This window comes from Solea senegalensis, linkage group LG5, assembly GCF_019176455.1.
Source record: "Solea senegalensis isolate Sse05_10M linkage group LG5, IFAPA_SoseM_1, whole genome shotgun sequence".
In the NCBI taxonomy this organism is placed as follows: Eukaryota; Metazoa; Chordata; class Actinopteri; order Pleuronectiformes; family Soleidae; genus Solea; species Solea senegalensis.
Window position 1 is genome coordinate 25,419,327 of NC_058025.1, and position 23,168 is coordinate 25,442,494.

Below are 23,168 nucleotides of genomic sequence, written 5' to 3' on the forward strand. Positions count from 1 at the left end.
CCATGTCTGACGAGTCTGGAGTTCATATCGTGCGATTTCGGATGTCACTTCGCGCCAGAAGGAGGAGCGCGTTCGCTGCAACGTCACGTGCGCCCGCGCGCGCGGCCCCCGAGCCGATCTTGCAGGGCGAGCGTGCCTGCGCATCAGGGAGGAAAGTAAATACACTCATGCACATTAACACCTCATGAAAGTCATTTTAAGTTAATACTGTAAATATTGTCGTTTGTCTATAACGAGTTTGAAAATGCTGCATAATGAGGGACAGGAAAAGAATAATATACTGTAAATGTAATGAAAATAAACACAAACAAATAACTCCATGACTGAAATTGAACATTTTTTTGAAGTTTCCAGTCAAGGTTACAAATGAAAAAAATGAAGAAAAGCTCAATTTAAGTCACTGACGTTTGGTATTTCAAATTAAACTTTATTAACAACGCATCCCTTTGATAGGATTGTATGTTTCTTTAGGTCATCAATGCCCCAAAAACACACTGTACACATTTTACAAGGGAAACAACGATTCAGGCAAAAAAAAAAAAAAAAGAACAAAAACAAACAAACATCTTTTTAAATTATAATACAGTCTTGAGGAAAAAATATAAATAACTTTTTTCTTCTCTGGTTGAGCTCACTCTATGGTACAGACATATAATAAATAGATCAGGCGCGACACCGCTCGGCTGATCTATCAATCATCTCTCTACGAGTCCATTTTAGTAGCAGCATTATAGCAAAAAACAAGCCAGTGGAAACAAGGGATCCCCGTTTCCCTGGAAACCTCTTAAAACTCTTTACGTCATCACACCCCCTCGCCCATCTCAGCCAATGACAGACAGTGATATTGCATTGTGGAAACAGATTCACGGGTCAGACTATTCCTACAATGTAATGGCAGCGTGTAATGGCAAACTATTCATATAAAGTTTTACAAGCAAAAAAAAAAGAAGAAGAAGGGTTAGGGTGACGTCACAACTTAGCCGAGCGTGTTGCACATGCAGCGAGGGTGAAGCACAAAGGTAAGAAGGCTTAGAGTCGGGCAGCTGACGGCCTCACGCAGGTTTATGCAACTGTCTATGAGCAGAGTTTGTGATGAATCCTTGTACAGATTTTAAAAAACGCTTTCGAACAAAGCAACGAGTGGAGAAAAACATCAAAAAAGGTCCTAAGGAAGTAAAAGGATGACGTCAACTAGTGTCACATCACATGCTATTCTCACGTACGGCGTCAGAGCGGCAAAGAGCTGCGCGACGCCACGTTCGATGTTTGATTGTCAGAGATACGAGGAACACGAGAGTCAGCGGCTCTCTGCGCCGACCAGAGGCTACAGGTTGTAGAGGAGGTGAGGAGGTAAGGAAGTGAAGACTTGAGGAGGTGAAGAGGTGAGGAGGTAAGGAGGTGAGGAAGTGAGGAGGTGGAGGACATGAATAGGTGAGGAGGTGAGGCAAGAGAAGCAAAAGCACATGTGTGGCTAAAGAGAGCACAGGCAGGGGCAGGACCAGGTCCAGAGAGGGTCCGCATGAACTAGGACCAGGGAGGCTCCACGTGAACCAGGACCAGGGAGGCTCCACGTGGACCAGGACCAGGACCAGGGAGGGTCCAGGTCCTGTTTAAAAACAGCAGGATTCCTCTGTAGTGTTTTGTTACATCAGGAGAAAAAAGAATCACTGGGTCGACACAACAACATCATGCCGTATTCATTTCAATAGAGAAAAACAATGGTGATAGGACTGTGTCTCCGTCTCTGTCTTCATGGTCCTGTTTGTCCTTGAGCATCATTCACACGTTTCATCACGTGTCGCTCGAGAAGCCGACCGATCTGCAAACAGTATTTGGTTAAGATTGCTCCGCCTTTTTCCTGTTAGAAAGAAAAGTGACAGCATTAGGCGTGTCAGGTAAAACTTTGTCCCTTTTCCCCGCTCGTGTTTGTGAGAAGAAAGTTGTGTGACGACCACTTCCTCCTCCTCCTCCTCCTCCTCGGCTATGTTTTTTTCTGTGTTAGAGCAACAGAAACACGTTCCTCCATCCTCAGAGCTGAACTTCAATCTGTCAGTCTTGTAATTGTTCATGGTTGTCGGGGCGACAGAGCCGGGGGCTGTGAGGGACGATCAGGCTTCGACCGGCGGGTCAACGGCGTCCTCTTGGACAGGTTTTGGTAACTTTGTCAGGATTGCCTCTGCTTCCTCGTACATCTGAATACAAACAAACAAACAAACAAACAAACAAACAAAACAGGAAGAGCCATTAAACATAAATACTGACTCATAGATGGACGCGCAGGCGGTTTGAGGACTCACGGGCATGAACTGCACGTCCTGGAAGAGCTCCTGTATGAAACGCCTCGAGGTCAAACGGAACAGGCAGTGAGCTAAGAGGTGAGAAACCTCCGAGTACAGGCAGATGTCGTCAAACGCGTACGGAAACTTCTCCTTTATCCTAAAGAGACAGAAGGATTTTCACGACATGTAGAACGTCACACGAGATATAAGCCAGAATAAGAGCTGAGTAAGAAAGAGGGATTTACGTCAGTAGTCCTGTTTCGTGGCCTTTGGTTCCGACAGAGGAGCTGAGGTTGATGATGAGGCGCAGAACCTCCTTCCTCAGCAGAACCCGGGAGGCGGGGCCATCTTCTGAAAGGGCTTTCCCATCTGAAGGAATAAACACCAAACAAATACTCTTTTCTTATTTTATTTTCATTCATTGTAGTATTTTTTATATATATGTATATATATATATATATATATATCTATGTATATGTATATATATATATATATGTATATATATACATATATGTGTATATATATATACACATATATGTATATATATGTATATATATATAAACTAAAACTAAATCCACTCGATAATCCATTGCATCCAAAATCATTGTGAAAATGAGTTTTTCCACATTTCTTTAACCCATTTCTGCTTAATTATCACAACTCTATGAGACACAGTGACATCTAGTGGTGAGACTGTTCCTCTGCTCACTCCCCGTTTTTTATTTCCAAGCTTTTGAGAAAACCACAATGTTTGCAAACCAAAAACAATGTAAACCCTCTTTCACAGCACTCTCTCTCTTTGCAGTTTAACACTTATTGGTGTATGCTTCACTTACCGATGACGATGTCAGCAGGTGTGGGCGTGCTACAGACGGAACCTTGTGACACGGCAGCGTCACTGCAGCCGGACACTCCAGAGAACTTAGACTGAGGCATCACCTCCAGACGGTGGCCGCTCTGACCCCCCCACGACGGGAAGTCCACGTAATCTGACAGCGACAAAGACAACAAAGACATCCTGCACTTTAAATACGCTCACCTGTCCAAGGGGGTGTGTGTGTTCTTGTATGGGCATCTTTTTGAGCACCAAAAAACTTATATACCTAAGGAGGTGAGGAGGTGAAGAGGTGAAGAGGTGAGGAGGTGAGGAGGTGAGGAGGTGAGAAGGTGAGGCAAGAGAAGCAAAAGCACATGTGTGGCTAAAGAGAGCACATGCCGGGGAAAGATCAGGACCAGGACTAGGAAGTCAACTAAGGAAGTGAGGACATTTTTGGCTGGTCCTCACATTCTGACTCCACCAAAAATGGATAATTCAGGGTTAGGACCTGGTTTTAGGGTTAGGTTTAGAAATAATGGTTAGGTGAAGGTAAAGGTTCAGGTTAGGCACTTAGTTGTGATGGTTAAGGTTAGGGTAAGGGGCGGGGGAATGATTTACGTCAATGAATGTCCTCACTATGAATGCTATAGAAACGTGTGTGTGCGCGCTCACCTGTCCGAGGGTGTGTGTGTGTGTGTGTGTGTGCGCTCACCTGTCCGAGGGTGCGTGCTGTTGAGCTGTGGCTGTGTGGGGTACCCAAGGACGATGGCGCCCACACAGTACAGGCAGTTCTCTTCAGAGTGATCCTGCAGTCCCGTCTCCTCTGAACCCACCAGGTGGTTCTGGCTGTCGCCTCGGGACACGATCAGCTCAGAGATGCTGAACTGCTGCTTCAGCACTGGGATGGCCGGGCGATCGCCTACACGGGGGGGGGGAGGGGGGGAACAACCACGGTGCGCACAGCTCCACTTACATCAATGGACTTCACGAAAGAAACGCCAACGTCGCAGTTTTTACCGTCGTCGCCGAAGAGGAAGCGCTTTCGCTCCTCAGACGAAGGGCTGACCCTCTGCTGAAAGTACGACAAGTCTCTGATGTGGAACATGTCGTTGATGTCCATGGGCAGCGCCAGGCCGATGTAGTCGTCGTTGCAGCCGTAGGTGGCGCTGGAGACCATGGAGCGCACGGACGAGCATCGGTGCAGAGTGCTTTGGTTGATGGGACTGAGCAGTTCCTCTTTATCCAGAGAGGCGAAGCTCAGAGCTTTAAGGAACCTAGGGAAGGCAAGAGGAGAGGTGCGTGAGAGGACCCGGGGGGAGAGACTGGGACAGATGAGGAACGCGGGGAGTAAGTGAAATAAAAAAAAAAACAGTGAGTAGAGCATGAGAGGGAAGTTTACAACTCACTAACCAGGCAGCAGCTACAGATACACTCACAGCAGAGGCCACTGGAAGCATAATTAGACAACTTATCCAAAACTGTTGGATGGTATAGACGCATTCTGTCTCATAACGTGTAGAGAACGAGTTTAAGACGCAGTGAAACACTTGTATTTAGTCATCAATCAACAACTGTGTGTGTGTCTGTAAAAGAGTAATAATGAGTACTGTTTCTCTCGTCTTTTTAACCGAGGAAAATTCCCATCTCTTCTTTTTAAACACACATGAGTACAGGTAAGTTAATAATTCTTAATCAATAATTATTGCAGTAGCTGATCAGGGACTTCACAATCAAACCTAAGAAGGGTCACAGCTACAAGAGGCAGGAACAACCAGAGAGTGATCAGTCAACAGGGGGGCTTTACACTACTGCGCTACGGGAGTCAAATCATCTGCAGAGCAACTGTACAAGGGCTTGTAGTAGCTATTAAAGTAAAAGCAACAGCTGGATTGGTGCTAGAAGCTACGTCTCTACCGAGGACGACACCGGGTCGGTCCAACCCACCACGGTAAAAGAGTTCGGGACAGCCTGCGGTACGGACTTATGAGGCTGGGCTCTGGACAGGTACGTCTCCTGTCCGATATCCTGACGGACACAGCACAAGGTGCACAAGAAAACACACAATCACGTCCGTCACTTCCAAGTTAGACAAAACCAAACATGAACCAGAGGCACTGCTGAAACCGCCAGAAGATATAGACACACACACACACAAGTTCCAGCCAACAGAGCTTTCTCTGTGATTCTGTCCTGACTTACCTGCGAGGTGTTAATCTGGAGTCCAGGCTGCCCGTCTTCATCGTGATCGCGTCAGTGAACAACACGTCTTTGGCAGGAGAAGCCAGCGCTTCGCTGTGAGACAGAGATGGGTGTATCCTCTGCTGCTGCAGCCTCTTCAGCGTAGCGTAGCCCAGCGCGTCTCTCGGGCTGGTGTACATGAAGCTGCAGTCAGCCAGGCTCTTGATGGTGGTCACTGAAGGAGACTTGAGGGACTGAGCGCGGCGGGGGAGTGTGTGCGAGGAGCCGGGAGGTACCAGAGAGACAGTGGACGACTTGGACATTGACATGTGGTTGGTGTGAGCCTGGGGTGTGAGGGAGGAGAGCGTTTTGACAGTCTTGGCAGACACAACTGTGTTGAGGCTCGCGCAGTCTGACGAGTCTGGCTCCGGTTCGGGATGCTCCGGGTTTCCAACAGTCTCCCTCGAGGGGCTGGAGCTCATGGAGCTGATGCCGCTGGTTGTGGTGTCCGTGTTAAAGCTCTGGCTGCGGCTTTTAAACTGAGTACCTCCGCCGACGCCCCCTCCGCTCCCCCCCATGTTGCCTCCACTAGAGGACGAGCCGCCGTCTCCTCCTGCCAAACGCTCCCGGCTGCTCTGCTCCCTCTCTCGGCTGGGGTGCTCTACAGCCCCGTGCCCTCCTAGACCACTTAGTCCAAGGCCTGAGCTTCCCCCCCTCGCCAGCCTTCCGTCCACAAGCTGCTCCTCAGAGCCGTCCCTGGTCCCGACAAAAGACGTCTCCAGGCTCACCGTGGGACTCTTCGGCATTCCTCTGCCATTAAACATGGGGGTGAAGACGTCCCCCTGGTTTGGGATGTAGACCGAGGGTTCCGTCACCGTCCTGTTCCGCCTCATACTCCCCGTCTTGAAGTCAGTGGGGGTACGGGATCCCGATGGGGTCTTGGGGTCACTGGTAGAGCGCAGCTTCTTACTCGGGAGCGATAACGAGTTCAGGAAGCGGTTGCGAACAAAGCGTGTGGACGCCAGGATGGTGAAGGGGCTGCGGTCCTTGACTGGTTTGGGGTGCAGGCAGAAAGAGGGCTCATCTGACGAGTCCAGACCGTCACACTTGTCATCATCCATTATGTACATGTCTGAAAACATCAATAATAACATAAATAACCACAGCAGGAGCAAAGAAGATGCTTGATCACAGTGATGTCCTACGTACTTGGCTGAGACTCGCTCTCGCTGTTGTGACGCGAGCTGGTGGATTCAGAGTTCAGACTGAGCGTGCTTGGCACCGAGGAGAGTTCAGAGGTCAACTGTGTGTCGACCTCGTCTGGAGTGACGGGCCACAGCGTCCTGCGACTGTGTCGGACCGCATCCCAGCCGTACTGCTTCAGCACCTCACAGCCCTGCCTGGTTTTGGAGATGACGCCCAGCACATACACGCATGTCCTGTGGGTGGGAGAGAGAGGACCGTGAGTGAATCTGCAACCAACATCCAAGTGCTGTACATGGATAAAAGATGTAATACACCGCCCCGGAGATTCAGAGCACAACGTTAAACTAACAATGACTAAAAAAACAAAACACCAAAAACCTAAATTAACATTAAAAACACAATTTTCATTCCGGGGTAAAAGCCAAGGAGTAAAAGTGAGTTTTAAGACGAGATTTAAAGGTTTCCAGGGTGGTGGCCTGTTTGACTTGGGTGTGGGTAACTCATTCCACAGTTTAGGTGCCAGTGCTTAAAAAGCCCCATCACCTCTGGGTTTTTTTTGCCTTGTTTTAGGCTGATCTGCAGACCTCAAAAAGCCGTAGCTGATAATAACTGGACTGAATTTATCAGTTTACCGAGTTTAAAATCAGCTTAAGTTTAAGCTTACCCTCGTACTGAAAGCACCTCACAGTGCTGTGCCAGCGTGAGGATGTCAGGAATGACATTCTCTTCCTGCAGGAGGTTCAGTCCCCAGTTTGAAGAGCCAATGTTGCCCTGCATGGAAAAGAACACGCGTGAGCAACAGCATATCTATTAACTATATATATATATATATATATATATATATATATATATATGACTATTACAGTGAAAGTGTTCCTCACCAGAGCCCAGAGAGCAGCCTTCAGCTGTTTGATGCCCTCCCAGGTGTCCAGCATCGGGGAGCGAACTGTGTAACTCAGGTCGGGAACCACACTCTGAGAGGAAAAGAAATGAACGGTAGGAACAAACGCAGAAGAATCCACACAGTCCTCTGCTCCCAAGAACAACACAGTGGGAAAATGATCACAGGAATAAAAATGTCTTTACTTGAGCCTCCAAAAGGTGACAGCCTGTCTTATCGTGGACCAGCTGGCCATACAAGTGCACAGGAAGATAGACATTTGGTCTCTGTAACCTGGAGACACAGAGGGAGAAGTTAGAAAACAACCGTTAGCACCAAACCCTGTGGTTTTGTCTGTGCCGAGTTTCTCACCTTTGGTTGCTGCGTCTGACATAGTTGTCTCCGTCGACAGGTTTGCGATAGGTTGTTAGTGCTTCGTTGAGCTGTTCCTCTATCAGGTCCACGTATTTAAGGTTATATTCCTGTAAATTACAAGTGTGAATAAATATTTAAGAAAACGGTGCTAGTTTGTGGTCCCGTTATAATCTAATAATCTCACATTCATATCCTGATCATACCTTCTGCCATTTGTCCAGCTGCTTGCTGACATAACCCCTCTCATTGAGGTAGGAGAAACCTTTAGGAATGGACAGGAACCTAAAAAGCACAACAAAAACATCAAATACTATTAAGCGTGTGCTGGTAAATCAATGCTGATGTGGTGAACCTGCATCCGTTTCACTTCTTGCCCAGTTCAAATGAAACCACGCCCCTCGATCCAAACCCTGACACGAAAACTGGCAGCGATTCATTTTAACTGGGTTAGAAAAATGATACGAGCAGTAAAGACGCACCTGAGGAGCAGCAGGAGGCCTTTGTCTCCCAAATGGGACAGAGCTGGTTTTAACTGGATCAGCGCATGAAGATTGGCCTGTGAAGCAGCACAGTTTAAGTCAGGCGGCAGAAAGACTTCACAACAAGACTACTTATCATACTTTCTGTAATAAAAACGTAAACATTTTAAGCAATGCACGTCACCTTGTCCTCGCAGGCTTCGTCCAGTATGTCCAGGGCCTCCATGGACACGGCCTTGTTGTGGTCGTGGAGCTGTGTCACCAGCAGCTCCATGCCCCAACTACTGAAGAACTCCACGCTGGCACGGAGCAGCACACGGAGGTGTTTGGTGGCGTACAGTCTGCATGTCTGCTCAGGACAACGACAAGAAGCATCGTTACTGTGGTTACAGCTGTGGCAGTCTGCTGGATCAAACTAAAGAGTCATAGAGAAATGGAGCATCTTTCTATATTTATATATATATATATTTATTTATGTATATATGTATATATATATATATATATATATATATATATGTATATACATATATATACATATATATGTATATATATATATATATATATATACATATATAAATAAATCTTTCTGCATATTCTGCAAGTTCAAATTTAGCTACAACTAGCACAAATGAGTACAGGGATTTAGGCATTTCAGGTGTTTCTGTTTGTTCTCTTGTTCTCCTGTGGCCCTCTTACATCAGTAGCAGCAGTAAGGATCTTGGAGAGGATCACTCTGGCCAGTCCATCTCTGCTGTAGTCCAGTGTGGTTACAGCAAGTTTCAGCACAGCATCCTGGTTCTTCACAGAGCAGAGATTCAGCAGGCTGCAAACACAGAAGACGTTAAAGTGGTTTTGTTAAACGGACCTAAATCAGGATGAAGCTGTGAGGTCCTCCCTTTTCACTCACCACTGAAACAGGCCACATTTCTCCAGCAGTTTGACTCCCTGCGGGTGAGCAGAGAGGGTCCCCAGGAAGAGGAAATAGTGTTGGCTGAGTGTGGTGAGCAGGCCGTTACTCTGCAGACAGCGCTCAGGCTTCAGTCCCAGAGACGAGGAGAGCCAGGACACCATGTCCCTCACCAGGTCTTCCAGGTAACCTTGGCCATCCTGGTGACAGGAGAGAGAGAGAAAAAGAGAGAGAGAGAATTAGAAAAGGACACAAAGTAAATGAGGAATGCATCTGTTCATGTGTTTGTGTGCACCCATCTCACCTCATCTGAGTCCATGAGGAACTCGACAAACTGACATCCAACCACAGTGAGTTGTCTGGCCTTTGCATGGTCCAGAGCAAGTCCTGCATACAATTTACTACTGGGCTTATAAAAGAACAAAAGCCTGCGCACGAACCTGCATCACACAGAAACAGACAAACACATTTAAAACAAAGACGCCAGAAAAGGAGGTCTGCAGTGAGGTTTTGTGTTTAGAATATAAAGGTTTTACTTGTGCATCTGTTCATCTTTGTTGTTCCTGAGGTTTACGTTTGGCCACTAAGAGAGAGGAAAAACAACATTTGAACATTAGACAGGAGAACGCAGACTATGGATTCTGGGGTACTACGACGCTGTGCATGACAACAGCCTGACCTTAAGGATGGTGGCAATAAGCAGCCAGTTCCACTCCAGGTTCTGCTTGTGGTTGAGAATTTGACTGTCTCTCAGGTTCATCATCAGTGCATCTTCTGTGTCCTGAAACATTGATTTCACAATATTAAAAAAACAGGACCAAATCCCTGCTGATTTATGTCATAGTAAGTGGAAATGATTATAATACAGTTATTTCCAGGTTATAACTCACTAATTGTTGCTTACAGTTTATATCAACTTCAGCAGTAAAAATTCAAAGACATAATAAATGAACTACAGTGAAGAAACATCGGATTCTGGATAAAACATTAGACTCTGCTGTGAGGTCAAGAGCAAATAATAAAACAATTCAAAAACTCAGTTGTGGGGCTTGTGTCATGGGGTCACATAGGCCCAGTCATGTGACACCACTTCAGTGCCTATTTCATCAGTTTTTTGCAGTAATTTAAATGTTACATTTCAAAAAGAAGATGATCTATAAGTCATTTATTCTTCTTCTAATTTTAAACCTAAAGCACATTTTGACATCCAAACAAGAGCCAGGTATGGACAACATAAAACAAATAATGTGACTGAAATCAGAATCACAGACTTATGCAACTCATAACTGACAACGTAGAACTTTTTCAGCAGCAACACTAAAAATACACAGATGCTGCCATGATTGTGTTCATTGAAGTTCTAATCCTTTTTTTTTGGGGGGGGGTTTCATTTGTGATAGAAGTTTCTCTTTGCACAGTGTTTGTGCAATGCTAAGCTAAACTAAAGACAACAAAACACAGTGTTTGTACTAAACACACAGGGAGGAACACATCCACCGTCAAAAATGGCAAATAAGCACATCTTGTACATCTTACCTTAATGACATAGATGTCCCTGTGTGCACGCGTGTGCGACTCCCTGCGGCTATGACAAGTAACAGCCTTGCGTACGATGTGGTCCAGGTAAAGACTGTGTGGTTTCAAGCCTCTCTTCTTCTTCTCATGGAAACGCTTCAGATTGTTGACTGCTGCGCTCGCCCGGCTGAAACATACATGGACAAATTGGGAATTTTTAACACAGACACACAGATAAATATAATTATTGAGATTATTAATGTTGGTGATGATTTCTGGACATATAAGGTGTTCAGCAGACTAAGCAGCAAAAGACCCAGGCCAGGGTACTCACAGTCGTCTCTCCTGAGAGATGTCAAAGGAGGCTGCCAAGTTCATGAGGGTGGGAAGGCAGTGGAGGTGGTGGCTGTGGGAGTGAGGAAGGATGGTGTTTGCCTAAAGAAGCAGGTGAAAGAAAAAGCATTTTGAATAAGAATCAGAGTGACTCGGCAGTTTTTTCATCACAAGTTCAAATACTAACTACACAATGTCACGTGTAGTTAGTATGGTCATTTCTATATTACCATGTGCAGAAGGTCGCCAAGCAGGATGGTGGCTCTGATAGCCAGCTGGTCATCACTACTGGTCACAACTTCAACGAGACCCTACAAAGACAAGAGGACACAGAGACTGCAGGTTTTGACTTTCACACCACTGTACGCTGCAGAACAGTGATGCAAACATGTCGCAGAGGATTGTCACACAACAAAATCAGAGTTTCTACTGAGTAGAACGGTTTGGTTCAGTACTGTTCATATTTTTTTTGTGTGTTTCCATTGAGATTGTACCAAAATAACCGCTTTTTGGTAACCTTCTCTAGGAGTACCAGAGTAATGGTACGGTATGAGTAAAGACCCACAACAGTCAGCTGACTGGGCAACATAAATGCGTCACTCCCTTGCAACCGGTGTTTCTTCTATTCTTATAGAAATCTTGACGTCGTGTTGAAACAGCCACAAACCAAGCAGAAACAAATGAGCTGCTCCGTTCCGGTGTTGTCTGTCATGTTGCGTTCAATGTCGTTGTCCATTGCTGTCGCACTGGTACAATGTCATGTTATGTAAGTAAGGCTCTACCTTTCCAAAACAAACTGTACCACGATGGAAACACGGCTTTAGTAGAAGTTAGCAGCAAGTGTTAAATGGAAAATAAATCAGCCTTCAGGAGCAAAGGTCTGAAGAAACCCTGGATCAACCCACCTCCAGCAGGCCACTGGTAATAAAAGCCGACAGGACAAATCCAAGGTAGTTGTCCATCAGATCAGGCCTATTGAATCAAAGAGAAACTAGAATTACCAGCTCATAGATGAACCTCTCAGCCAACCTGACGAAATCATGTTAAATAAATGAACAGGAAATGCACTGTGATGTCACAACATGTTTTTGACCCTTTGAATGTAAAATGTTATCACTTGAAACATCATTTGTGAATTCATTCTTGAGTTGAGGCTAAAATGTGTTTCAAGACATCAGTGATCTGGACTTTTGACATCATAATCTTATCAGTAGGGAAGGCACGCTACAGATATCACAAACCTGATTATCTGCCAATACCGATATCAGTACGATACAGTAATTTGGGACTTTTTAATCTATGAAGCAGTTAGCATTACATTTGAACTCGCCATTTCAAGGACATCATTCCCCATAAAGAAGAAACAAACAACATGACTAAGCTAAAATAATGACGCCGTTGCAGTTCATCCTGGACTCCGTGTGTGTGTGTGTCAGGAAAGTTCACAAACAGAAATGCAAAAGGCCTTTCATTATCCATGCAAACACAACCATTTTGTGACTCTGTTCCATCTGGGTTCTCTCACCGGGAGCGTGCTCGGTGGGGTAAGATGACTTTGGCCTCGGCAGCAACAAAACCGTCAGAGAGTCTCCATGTGTCCTGGAACCTGGCAGGGTCTGAAGTAAATACGGTCACACGTTAGGCACCGACATGTACAGATGTGGGCTCTGAAACAGCAGACACCGAGTGGATGTTGTCCTTACCGACACTAAGAAGACCTTCCATGAAGTCTTGAGTTGCGATGGGCACAGGGAGCCGAAATATCTCATACAACACCTCCAACAAGCCTTTCTGTGGGGCACGTTACATTGAAGCAATTAGATACATACTACCGTGTTTGGTTCTACATCAAATGCTTATTAGACAAAGGATTTACTCATCAGTGAGGCTTTGGTTGCCTGAGTAACAAAACAATCAAAATAAAAATAAAACAATGTAAACAGGGTCAGACATTAAAACATAAACTGCATTAAAAATCCATACAGATATTCTAGTACATGTTTGGTGTGCAGATGTTTCAGTACTTACCCTAACTTCCATATTTGGTATGCAAAGTAATCCAATTAAAGACTGGATGCCGGAATTCCCAGCCTTGCATAAGTTGATAATCCCTGAGTAATAAAGGCACACAGACAGTTATCTCATGAAAATACATTGCATGTAAGTGAAAAGTATTCACATGTGGTTAACATCCAAGTCCTTACCAGACCAGGAGCGGAAGGCTGCCACGATGGCCATCCTACTAGACAAGAAACGGGACTCCCTGTCCTCCCTGAGAAACACACACATCATTAACAGGGCAACATGTTCCATACACACAACACTATTATCATCTCTTCTGCACAGAACCGTTCACAAAGGTCTCCAATTACACAGCGAGTGCAAAACAACATTGACGTCAACGAGTATCCATAAACTTGAAAGTGAGTGGTAAAGTGACTTCAAGGATTGCGTTACTTTGTCTGACACACATCTTTTCGTGCTCAGTCATTCTGGAGTCGAGCAGCCCAGATAAACAAGAGTGACGTCACAAAAACACCACACAAAACACTCAACTCTCCCCCAACGCATGGTGTTACCAATATAGAAGCGTGGCAAACAGTAAACAGAGGGAAATGTCAGAACACTATCTTTTTTGTCTCTGCTGTAACAGTAACACTCTTCATACCCCCAACACACACACACTCACTTGAGTTGCCCTTCAGCCGTGTCTGCATTGTGCCGGTAGTGAAAATCTGTGAAAGGGGCGAGGATTTGCTAGAACACACAGGGGGAAAAAAATGGATGAGTATAAAATATAAGAGAATTATTATTATAAGTGGAATCATTCTGAAATCTCCCCATCAAACATTCAACCTGCAATAAATCTCATATGATCTCTCATAATGACAGCAGTGATGAGACGAGTCTGTCCCAGGTGACCGCTTACAGACAATGAGGCTTCAGAGAATAATTTGAACTGATTACTTTGAGCACCATGGGAAACAGACTGGCAACCTACAGCAGTTAATCAGACCAGGAATGACTCCCAGCGCAGTGGCGCACTTATAATGAATTCCAATCTGTGCGTACCTCGAGCTCGACATCAACCCGCACATACTGACGGGTACGTGGGTGGTTGAGTAGATGGAGGATGGTGGTGATCAGTGCTTCGTTGATGCGACTCAGCTGACAGTCAATCACACTCTTCAGGATGGTGCTGAGGCCTCCTCGTTTGGCAACCACCTCTGGGTTCTTAAGTGCTGCACAAGTTCGGCAACAAAGAAAGATTACAGGCTTTGCGTCCTTTTTTTTTTTTTTGCTACATTTTTATTAAATTAGGTATTTTTTCAACTCAGCACAGCACAAAGACCGGGCACTCACCTAGCTCACAGACGATGGCAATAGCTGCACGAACCATGCGGTCTCTTTCTTGGAGTCCATCGGTGCCCACAGCAATTAGAGAGTTTGTGACTGAGGTGGGGAACAGCATGGCATTGACAGTGATAATCTAAAAGAGTGGGAAGAGGAGAGAAACACGAGTCATCCATCAAATCTAGAGAGAAATGCAAAAGGAAAAAAAACATCATAATAATCCCTGATGTAAATCAAATATCGAACGAGACGGCATCCCGATAGTGGAGTGGAGGATTTAACCACAGCCCCAGCGTGACGTCCTGCAGGAGTGCCAGAGAGGAAAAACACAGTGCTGTGGTTGTAGCCGTTGTAGCACGACTACACTCATGCTGCCAACTAAAAGTAACCACGGAAACTGCTCATTTGAGCGTCACATTGACCAAGCTCGACACACCTTACTACAAAGGTGTTTCCTTCCATGTATGATAATGTTATTGTTATTGTTAGACCCATCCGTGCTAAAAGAGAGAGAAAATGAATGGTGAGCTTAAAATCCAAAATCGAGGACTTGGAGAATCGTGACACCCCTAATCATAATATTTAAAAAGAAAACAAAATTCCATTTTAGAAATACAAAGTGGTGCCTTGATGTTTTATGAGGTCACAAGTGAATGAGACATAAATTTTATGATCGCAGGTCAGCCTGTATGTCATAAACACTGAGGTTGTGTTACTACCTGTATGGCTAATAGTTGCTTCCTGAAACCAGAGCCGGAGTCTATGCGTGTGTGTGAGAGAGAGATGGTTTACAGTAAACTACAGAAAGAACTATAAATAACCTTGTCCATACACTGACACTCCTGCAAACTCAATGATCTTTCTGGCAGCACCGACACTGACCTATAACATCAGAGGGCAAATTCCCACTCACGATACCGACTCAACCAATGAATCACCGTGGAGGAACGAAACAAATAACACGGGAAAATAACATGGGAATTCTGTGCATCTTACCTTTCGGACAAGCCTCAGTGCCTGAGTTCTTTCCCCCTCATTGCTTTGCTGGATATCAATGCATCTGAAACAAAAGCATTACAAGTATTAACGCTTAATAACATAGATCTAAAAAGGGAAAATGAAAAGACAGACTTCCATCTGACCGGTCTATGCAGGATCTCACCTGGCTATTAAATAGTCCACCTGGAGTCTGAGGACCTTCTGCAGCACATGTGTATCTCTGATGAGGTAACGCAGTGCCCGCAACCCTGCAGCACGCACTTCCTTGGCCTCATTTAGGAGAGCTAGTCGCAGACTGAGGGTTGAAAACAGAGTCATAAATACTTTACAAAGTACTGTTGTGTTAATTCCTTAATTATGTGATCAATATGATGATTTATGTCACTTATAAATAATGTAATGAAATGTTAATTAAAAGGTCAGTTAAGTGAGAAAAGCGCAAATGTGGATAAAAAGTATAAAGACACTTACCAAACGATGATGTCTTCGTATGTAAACCCAAAGATTTCTTCTCGATGGCCAACGCTGCATAGCAGCTATAGAACAAAAGGATGGAACAAAGAAATTATGAAATTGGTTGAATTTTCTGCATTTACATGGATCAATGTAAGCCTGGAACAGGCACCGAGGTGGCCGATGCCTGTACAACAGACTTTACATCCAATTTTCAAAGCAGCTCAGCATCTCAATTGGTAGCGTCATTGATCAGAGATACTCACTGTTAAACAGTGATTGAGTCATGGACGGACCAAACTAACAAACAGCACACACTTTCACTGTCCTGCAGACATGCTGGTGGTGGGTCTGCACATTTGCAGGGTCACCTCCTATATTTGTTTACGTGCACCAGTAAATATTAAATATGAGAACAGAAAGTAAGAAATGTTTTTGTTATTGTATTATCTGTATATTTCTGCTAGGTCCACCACACAAAGCTGGTGTGTACCACAGGGAATGGAGAGAAGGGCATGCGACAATCTCCAAGGGGATTAGGTCACCCTTACTGTCCTAGAACCCTTATAAGGAATCAGAGGCATGGCGCTCTAACAGACATATACACACTTGTCATCGCAATTACTCTCCTGTCAGTTGTAAACAAGATAGTTAGGTGGACAGATTTTAGCCGCACTACTAAAGCTGGCTCACATTCAGCCTTCAGTCCACTCCAGTGGCAGCTGCATACTAACGGCACAGCTACTAATAAACTGGTCAAAAACAATAAATAAATCAACAAACATCTCAACATCACGTGCTTAAGATTGGTTAACTTCTCAACGACAAGATGGTGAGCAATTGGAAGAGGGCTCAGAAATAGTCTAATACGTCTTAGATGAAAGGCAGAATTCCATCATAAATCCAAGACCAGTATTTAAACATAAAAAAAAATTATTTGAATTAAAGCAAAACAACAATTAAATCAAAATGTCTGTCAGTCACATCTATGATTTTAAATCCCTTACAGTTTGTAGTGCTTGCTAAACACCATGATCCCTTACTCTGTGACTCACACTTTTGCTGAGCATGATTTTAGTTGGTCTCAGTGAAAAAATAAATATTTTAAAACCTTAGAACAATAACCAGGTATTATATTTTTAAATACAGAGCGTCTCTCTTGACACAGACCGAGAACTCAAGGAGAGGGGATCAGTGGTTACATGACAGAAGGGAAAACAACCTTTATCATCATAAGGATCATAACTTGGCAGAGTTACCTTTATGAAGTTGTTCAGGTGGCCCAGTTTTCGCATGTTACTAACTCCATGCGGTTTGGCCACATTTTGGAGGATTTCACGGAGGTTTTCTGATGGTTCTGCAGGAAAACCAAGAGGAAATGCAATGTAACCAAAACAAGCAAAAAGCCATATTGACACAATAACAATCAATGAACTGTATTTGATATATTGCAGGAAGGAAGTTAGTTTAGCAGGCTAAACTATTTCAGTGTGTACAGTCAAAACAAGGTCTAGATTGTAAGAGCGAACCTAAGCAGGTAACTGTGTTGTTTCTTTTTTCATTTTAAGTTCATACAGCTATTATGTAAACAAATTCCACTCACTGAAACAAAAAAACAATAGAAAGACAAACCATATGATATATTATATTTTCTACTCAGTAACTAATCTGGGAAATACAAATAGCTATCAGTATTAGTCGTCAGTAAATCAAAATATTGACTATTTCCCATTGGTTTTCCAAGCTCTGACTTATTTCAGCCTAAATGAGCACAGTTACAAATGTATGTTTATCTGTATGAGAAAAGTACCTTACCACAACATGATTATTATTAGACTTGAGGGAAAATAAACTCAAAACACTGATGGACATCGATCATTCATCAAGTCAGGCAATTATCTACATGCTAAGGATGCATGATATTGGACTTATAGATATATAGATATATTGGGAGTGATTGGGCCGATAACTGATGCCGACATGTATATGTTTTTTCCTGCATCCAACTCCAGAGGTCATTTAGTTTCCTCTCTAGTGAAATTAACATAATGTTTTTCATATTCATGTTCACAGCAGACGTAGATATATATTTTCTACATTGAGCAAAATAAATAAACATAAGAGAATGACAGATGGAATAATAGTTGGAGAGGGCACAAACATAGAAGTCAAGGAGGTAGCAGCCCACTGTTTTGGCAGATCTTGGTTTGTTTGCCAATATCTGCCGATTCTGATATTGTGCAGAGAATATTGTGCATCACTACTACATGCACTGCAATACTGATGCTTTGGCACAGTATCTACTATGTACCACATAAACGTTTTTCATTGCATTTATGTCAGAATTTTGAGCTCAATGACCTTGAAGGTTTTGAGCACAGGCAGGTTTTAGACATCAGTTTGAGAATTGTACAATCACAGTGACTTATCCTGTCCTGAAAGTAAACCCTGAGGTGTACTAGTATTCTGCACACAATCTTCAACTCCCTGATTAACAGCCGACAGATGGAAGCCTCCACCCCATCTCTAATACAAGCCGACATTTCAAGTGCAAAACAACTCTCGCTTGTAATGGAACCAGTTAGGGTCCCAAGACGTGGATTAATACGTGGTCTGTAGTGAACCTGACCACCGTGTATATCACAGTGGCACGAGAAGAAGAAAAGAACAGCGCACGCACCCAGTGCTGCCTAATTACTACTTAGCTAAGAGCAAGGAAAGCCAGTGTGTCTCGCAGCTCGCGATGACAAACGTATGAGTACAGCACTCACTGGAGGCTGTTTGTCTGAATAAAAGCCGACTCACACGAACCAAAACAACAGACCGTCGTCATGGCTGGTTAGCTGTGGCAGCTAGCTCCTGCTAACACTGCTAGTTGGTTAGCTCGCTGCCGCTGTTATTATGATATTACTGTGAATGTGAAACAGAAAGACGAAGGTGACAGCGCAACAGCAGCACGCGCAGCACACGCGGGCAGAACGCAGTGGGTTTTCACGTCACAGCGCTAACGTTTGCACAAATGCCGCTCATCCATTTTGAACAATAATCGCTTTGAGGGTGATGTGATGAAGCCGCTGCTTACCCCTGGTCAGATCCAGCGGTACGTTCTCCTCCCCGCTGTCATTCCGACCTGTCAGAAAAACGCACAGCACGCACGGTGAGGGATCGCACCAAGGTCATCACATGCCTGAGAACACCCTTTATCACAATATCCCACGATCATGTTTTTCACCGGGTCGAGTTGTTCATGCTTACCTCGCATCCGAAGACTCCGAATAGGACGGCCGCGGAAGCTGGCCGCCATGTTTCCAGGAACGTACACAACACCGGAAACTTCGCGGCTTCTCGCGAGAAAGGAGAAAACAAGGGGAGACCACGGGGAGACATTCGCAGCAACACACGCCCCTCCCTACAGACCGTGGATCAGCTGGATCTCCCTCATCACCATCTGATCTTATCAGAGACAAACACGTACATCTGACCTGGAGACTGCCGCGTGCTGGACGAAGAGAGAGCGACTTAAAAGCTCAGGGTTTTCAAAAAATGCAAATGCTCAGTCATTGCAACAGGAATAACACGATTTGTTTCACTGATACACTTTATTTATAGTTTTTTAATTGTAGTTTGTTTTTTGTTTTTTTTACTTTGGGTATTATTGCATTTTCTGACCTGCAGGAGTGGAGGAAAAACTCAGATCTTCTAATTATGCCATCATGTAAAATACAACATACTCATGTGAAAGTTCACAATTCCTTTCCTCTTTGTCATGGGCTGCCCTAAATCAGTGTTTAGCACAATCGTTTCGATGAATGAATCTGAAAACGGTCATGACCCAGGGATCTCTTGGCTCTAGACTACTAGTGAGGTTATTATTGCTGCCCCTGAGCAAGGCATCCAATCCCCCATTGCGTGTGAGTTCATTACTGGTTAGTAATAAGCAGGAGGACAAATTCACTATCACTAATTGGTGTGTGCAAAAATAATTTTAATTCTATGTATTTGTTGTTACATGATGAATGACACTTCGATGAATCATCAGACAAAAAAAAATGTGTTTGAACTTTTTAATGAGACATGAGGCATCCTGAATAAAACACTCACTTCTGGTTACAACAGCACTATCTAGTGGAGGACGAGCAGCAATGCCACACATGTCACCACATTCAGTGTTCGTTTGTGAGGCAGTTCACGTGGCTTCCACCCAGGTCAGCAACATCTCATTTTCTCCTCTGATTCAAGCCTTTGCAGGGAGAGACGACGGATGCACCGTGTCCTTTTTTGTGGCTTTGAGTAGCAGTGGAGTGTGGAGTGTTGAGTTGGATGGTGTGAAGGTGAATTTGCAGGAATGAGGGGGAGGCAGCAGCAGTGCTGGACACACGACCCTCTGACCCAGCGGACTCCAGACCATGTTCACCTCCTCCAGGTTCTGTCTTTCTTTTACTGCGTTCAAGACATGTGTCACTGCTGCTGTGTCTGTGGAATGTAGAAGAGACACAATGGTGTCATGATGAGTCAGTGTTGCTTTTGCATCATTTGTATAACAATAATAATAATAATAATAACATGTTAACTAATCTAAAGTTTGGATTACTCACGGGCGACTGTTGTGCATTTGCTTTTCTGCAGGTGTGGGGAGCTGAGAGTGGCTCCATGTCTGCTGAGGTGAAGCTTCCTACTGACAACAATAATGGTTTTAATACACTGCATGTTTAGTATTGTGTATATTCACTCGTCATATCGCCCTACCATCGTAGCATTATGTCGTTCTCTTTCCCTCAGTTTGTCGAGGCTGCTGCGTAGAGTAACATTTTCCTTCTCCAGGACTTTAACGCGGATGCCATTTGCTTGCATTTGTTTCTCCATATCCAAAAGCACATTTCCGGTACCTTGTTAAGTACAAAGTTGTCAAATAATATGACCAGACACAAGACTGACGCTTAACTTTATCCAGTGAGTGCATGTAAAGACTAAAGACAAAGTTTCAATGATTGCCTACTCTGTGGTTGGGCCCGAGATAGAGGACTGAGCTCAGGGAAAGCCACCAGCAGCCTCTCCCTCTCCTTCATCGCTTGCACATATTCCTTCAGCTCAGCCACGCTCTTCTGAAGCTCACCCATGTTTGTTTCCAGCATCTGCTTTTCTTTTTGAAGCTCTGCACCACAATTCTGTTTTGCCAAAGAACATGATAAAACACATCCACGTCAATGCATGAGCTACTAGATTTATAACAGGTATTATTATGGGTAAGAGGTCTGGTGAACCTGCTGTTGAGAGAGCTGAGCTTGCAATTGTTCCTTCTCCTTGGACATCTGCTGAAGCTGGTTCTGTAGGTTAGTTTGTTTCTCCTCGCTCTCTCCCAACTGCCTCTGCAGCTCCTCACACTCTTCATCGAGAGCATCCACTCGCTCCAGCAATGATTTCTGCTTTGTCTGCATTGACTGGATGATAAACAGCGACAACAATAACCACTGTAGCCTCTGTACATTCAAATAATAGCGCAGTGTTTGCCCCAGAACTTACCTCTTGTTGTCGACAGGCACTGAGGTACTTGGCGTTTTCTTTATCAAGAAGGACGTGGGTTTCAGAGACGCGTCTCTCGATTTGCTGGATCGTTTGTTGAAGCTTACAACAAGCGTCTTCTTTGGACTTCACTTTTTCCTGCAGTGCAATGTTTTCACATTCTACCAAAAAAATTACAGTTAAAAATAAAAATTCAGAAAGATATAAACGTTGATGAATGAAGGGAACTCCTGAAACTTGTATGTCCTTACCAAGAGACCGCAGTGCACCCTGCTGCACTACTAATTCTTCTTTTAGCCGAGTGTTACTCTCCTCCACGGACAGAGATTCTGTTAAAAGAAATATTACAGTATTTAATGTGATCTAAAAGATTGCCCATTGTATTCATTTGTGTGAGTTTACCGCACCTCTCTTGAGTTGCTGCTCCTTGTGTAGTTTCTGCTCTGTTGCTTTCATCGCTCGCTGTGCTTTCTGAAGTGAAAACTCCAGCTGAACGATGGTTGCCTGGTGTTTCTGTGTCTGCTGCCGTGCTTTTTCCAACTGAGAGTGGAGTCTCTCCCGCTCTGTCTCTGCTGCAGCCAGTCTGTCTTTGAGAGGGTCGACCGTACGACGCACATGTTGCAGATGTTTCTCCAGTCGGCGCATGTCCCTGGACTGCTCGTTGGCCCACTGGGTGACGTCCCCTGCTGTCATATGTCCCAGCTCCAATGTGTCCTCAACAGCAGATAAGAGCGGCTGCAGAGAGGAGGGCAGACCCTCACTCTGCAACAGTTCAACAAAAGCGTTTCCTGTCTTTTTTAAAATAGATTGCACATGATAACAGGCATCACAGGGGCAGAGAGACGATTCCACGGTCTGGCAGCTGACGTTGCGGTTGTCGGCCTTGGGGCAGCATTGATTATTGTGGAAAGGACCAGAGGACACGTGGTTGTGTGGCAAAAACTTGAAGGAGCTTGTTGAAGACCAAGCAGACAAACACTGTCTGCAGCTGTCATCCGCAAATGACGCTGCCTCAGTCTCATCGCAGTCAGACGTCTTTGGTCTTGTCTGTTTCTCACTCAGGTCGTTTGAGGTCACCTGGCAGACGGAGGAAGACGTGAAACATAACAACATGTCAGTTGTATGGAAAGGTTTTGAGTTGAACCATAATAATAATAATAACAATAATAATAACACATTTACTCACCATAAGGTTGACAAAATGAACTAAATGACTCCAGTAGTTTCTGACCACAAGTCCGACTGACAAGCATCCTTTGTGTTGAGGCTGTTCTCTTGGCTGGCTGCACCTTACACGCTCAACATAAGAACTGAAGCTTTGAAGGAGGAGCAGAAGTCTAAACAAACAAACACATGGGTTTTATTTTCATTTAGGCTATAGATAAGGCAAAGAAAACGGAGAATAAATTAACAAATATTAAAATATACAAATGAATAGGAATTGGCCAACTGTGTTGTTTTTAGCAGCGTTTTCTGAATAAAATTGTATTGATTGGGTGTGAAATAAATAAATGTTACTACTTTTAGGTTTTAGGTTATGAAGTGTTTACCTGTCTATCACGAGCTCCAGAAGGACTGTGTGGGAGTGCTGATTGAATTCACCCTCTCCATCCACAAAGTCACACCGCTCTAGAAGAGCAACCATGTCCAGGTTACATGACAGTTTGTCGGGGAACTTCCAGGAGGGAACGCGGACCGGTCCGGTTCTAGAGAACACGTCCAGGATGGCTCCTTGAAGATCAATCAGGTCTTTCCGGAGACTTTCGATACAGTCCCGCCGATCCAGGAACTGACTCATGTCTAACAAGCGGACTTGATTTATCTGCCACAGCAGTGCGTGTGAGTGGGTGCAGCTTGTTGCCTTAAATCTCCC

The 23,168-nt window shown here is 44.5% G+C and overlaps 2 protein-coding genes across 4 annotated transcripts; both read right to left on the minus strand.

Moving 5' to 3' along the window:
* Positions 1-406: 406 nt before the first annotated feature.
* LOC122769632 (rapamycin-insensitive companion of mTOR-like) lies at positions 407-19,117 on the minus strand. 2 transcript variants are annotated; one of them, XM_044026322.1, is made up of 37 exons: positions 19,031-19,117; positions 18,858-18,905; positions 17,035-17,132; positions 15,794-15,858; positions 15,486-15,617; positions 15,320-15,383; positions 14,333-14,459; positions 14,042-14,211; positions 13,659-13,726; positions 13,174-13,241; positions 12,998-13,080; positions 12,673-12,760; positions 12,495-12,585; positions 11,875-11,941; positions 11,200-11,280; positions 10,971-11,071; positions 10,658-10,823; positions 9,801-9,902; positions 9,658-9,704; positions 9,426-9,561; positions 9,122-9,321; positions 8,911-9,037; positions 8,399-8,563; positions 8,215-8,291; positions 7,939-8,017; positions 7,733-7,842; positions 7,567-7,654; positions 7,362-7,454; positions 7,145-7,251; positions 6,484-6,713; positions 5,296-6,406; positions 4,114-4,370; positions 3,809-4,015; positions 3,116-3,268; positions 2,525-2,648; positions 2,298-2,436; positions 407-2,192 (listed from the first exon to the last, which is right to left on the minus strand). In XM_044026322.1, the coding sequence occupies exons 1-37, from the start codon at positions 19,077-19,079 to the stop codon at positions 2,109-2,111; spliced, it is 5,202 nt and encodes a 1,733-aa protein (XP_043882257.1). In that variant the 5' UTR covers positions 19,080-19,117; the 3' UTR covers positions 407-2,108. The 2 variants fall into 2 exon arrangements, with proteins under 2 accessions (XP_043882257.1, XP_043882256.1); XM_044026321.1 differs by having other exon boundaries at positions 4,114-4,418.
* A 626-nt stretch (positions 19,118-19,743) lies between these two features.
* ccdc157 (coiled-coil domain containing 157) lies at positions 19,744-23,157 on the minus strand. Of its 2 annotated transcripts, XM_044025771.1 has the most exons (10): positions 22,846-23,157; positions 22,482-22,632; positions 21,703-22,372; positions 21,547-21,624; positions 21,296-21,456; positions 21,037-21,213; positions 20,772-20,940; positions 20,522-20,661; positions 20,371-20,447; positions 19,744-20,248 (listed from the first exon to the last, which is right to left on the minus strand). In XM_044025771.1, exons 1-10 carry the CDS (start codon positions 23,091-23,093, stop codon positions 19,993-19,995), a joined length of 2,127 nt encoding a protein of 708 aa, XP_043881706.1. In that variant the 5' UTR covers positions 23,094-23,157; the 3' UTR covers positions 19,744-19,992. The 2 variants fall into 2 exon arrangements, with proteins under 2 accessions (XP_043881706.1, XP_043881707.1); XM_044025772.1 differs by lacking the exon at positions 19,744-20,248 and having other exon boundaries at positions 20,397-20,450.
* Between the last annotated feature and the right edge of the window lie 11 nt (positions 23,158-23,168).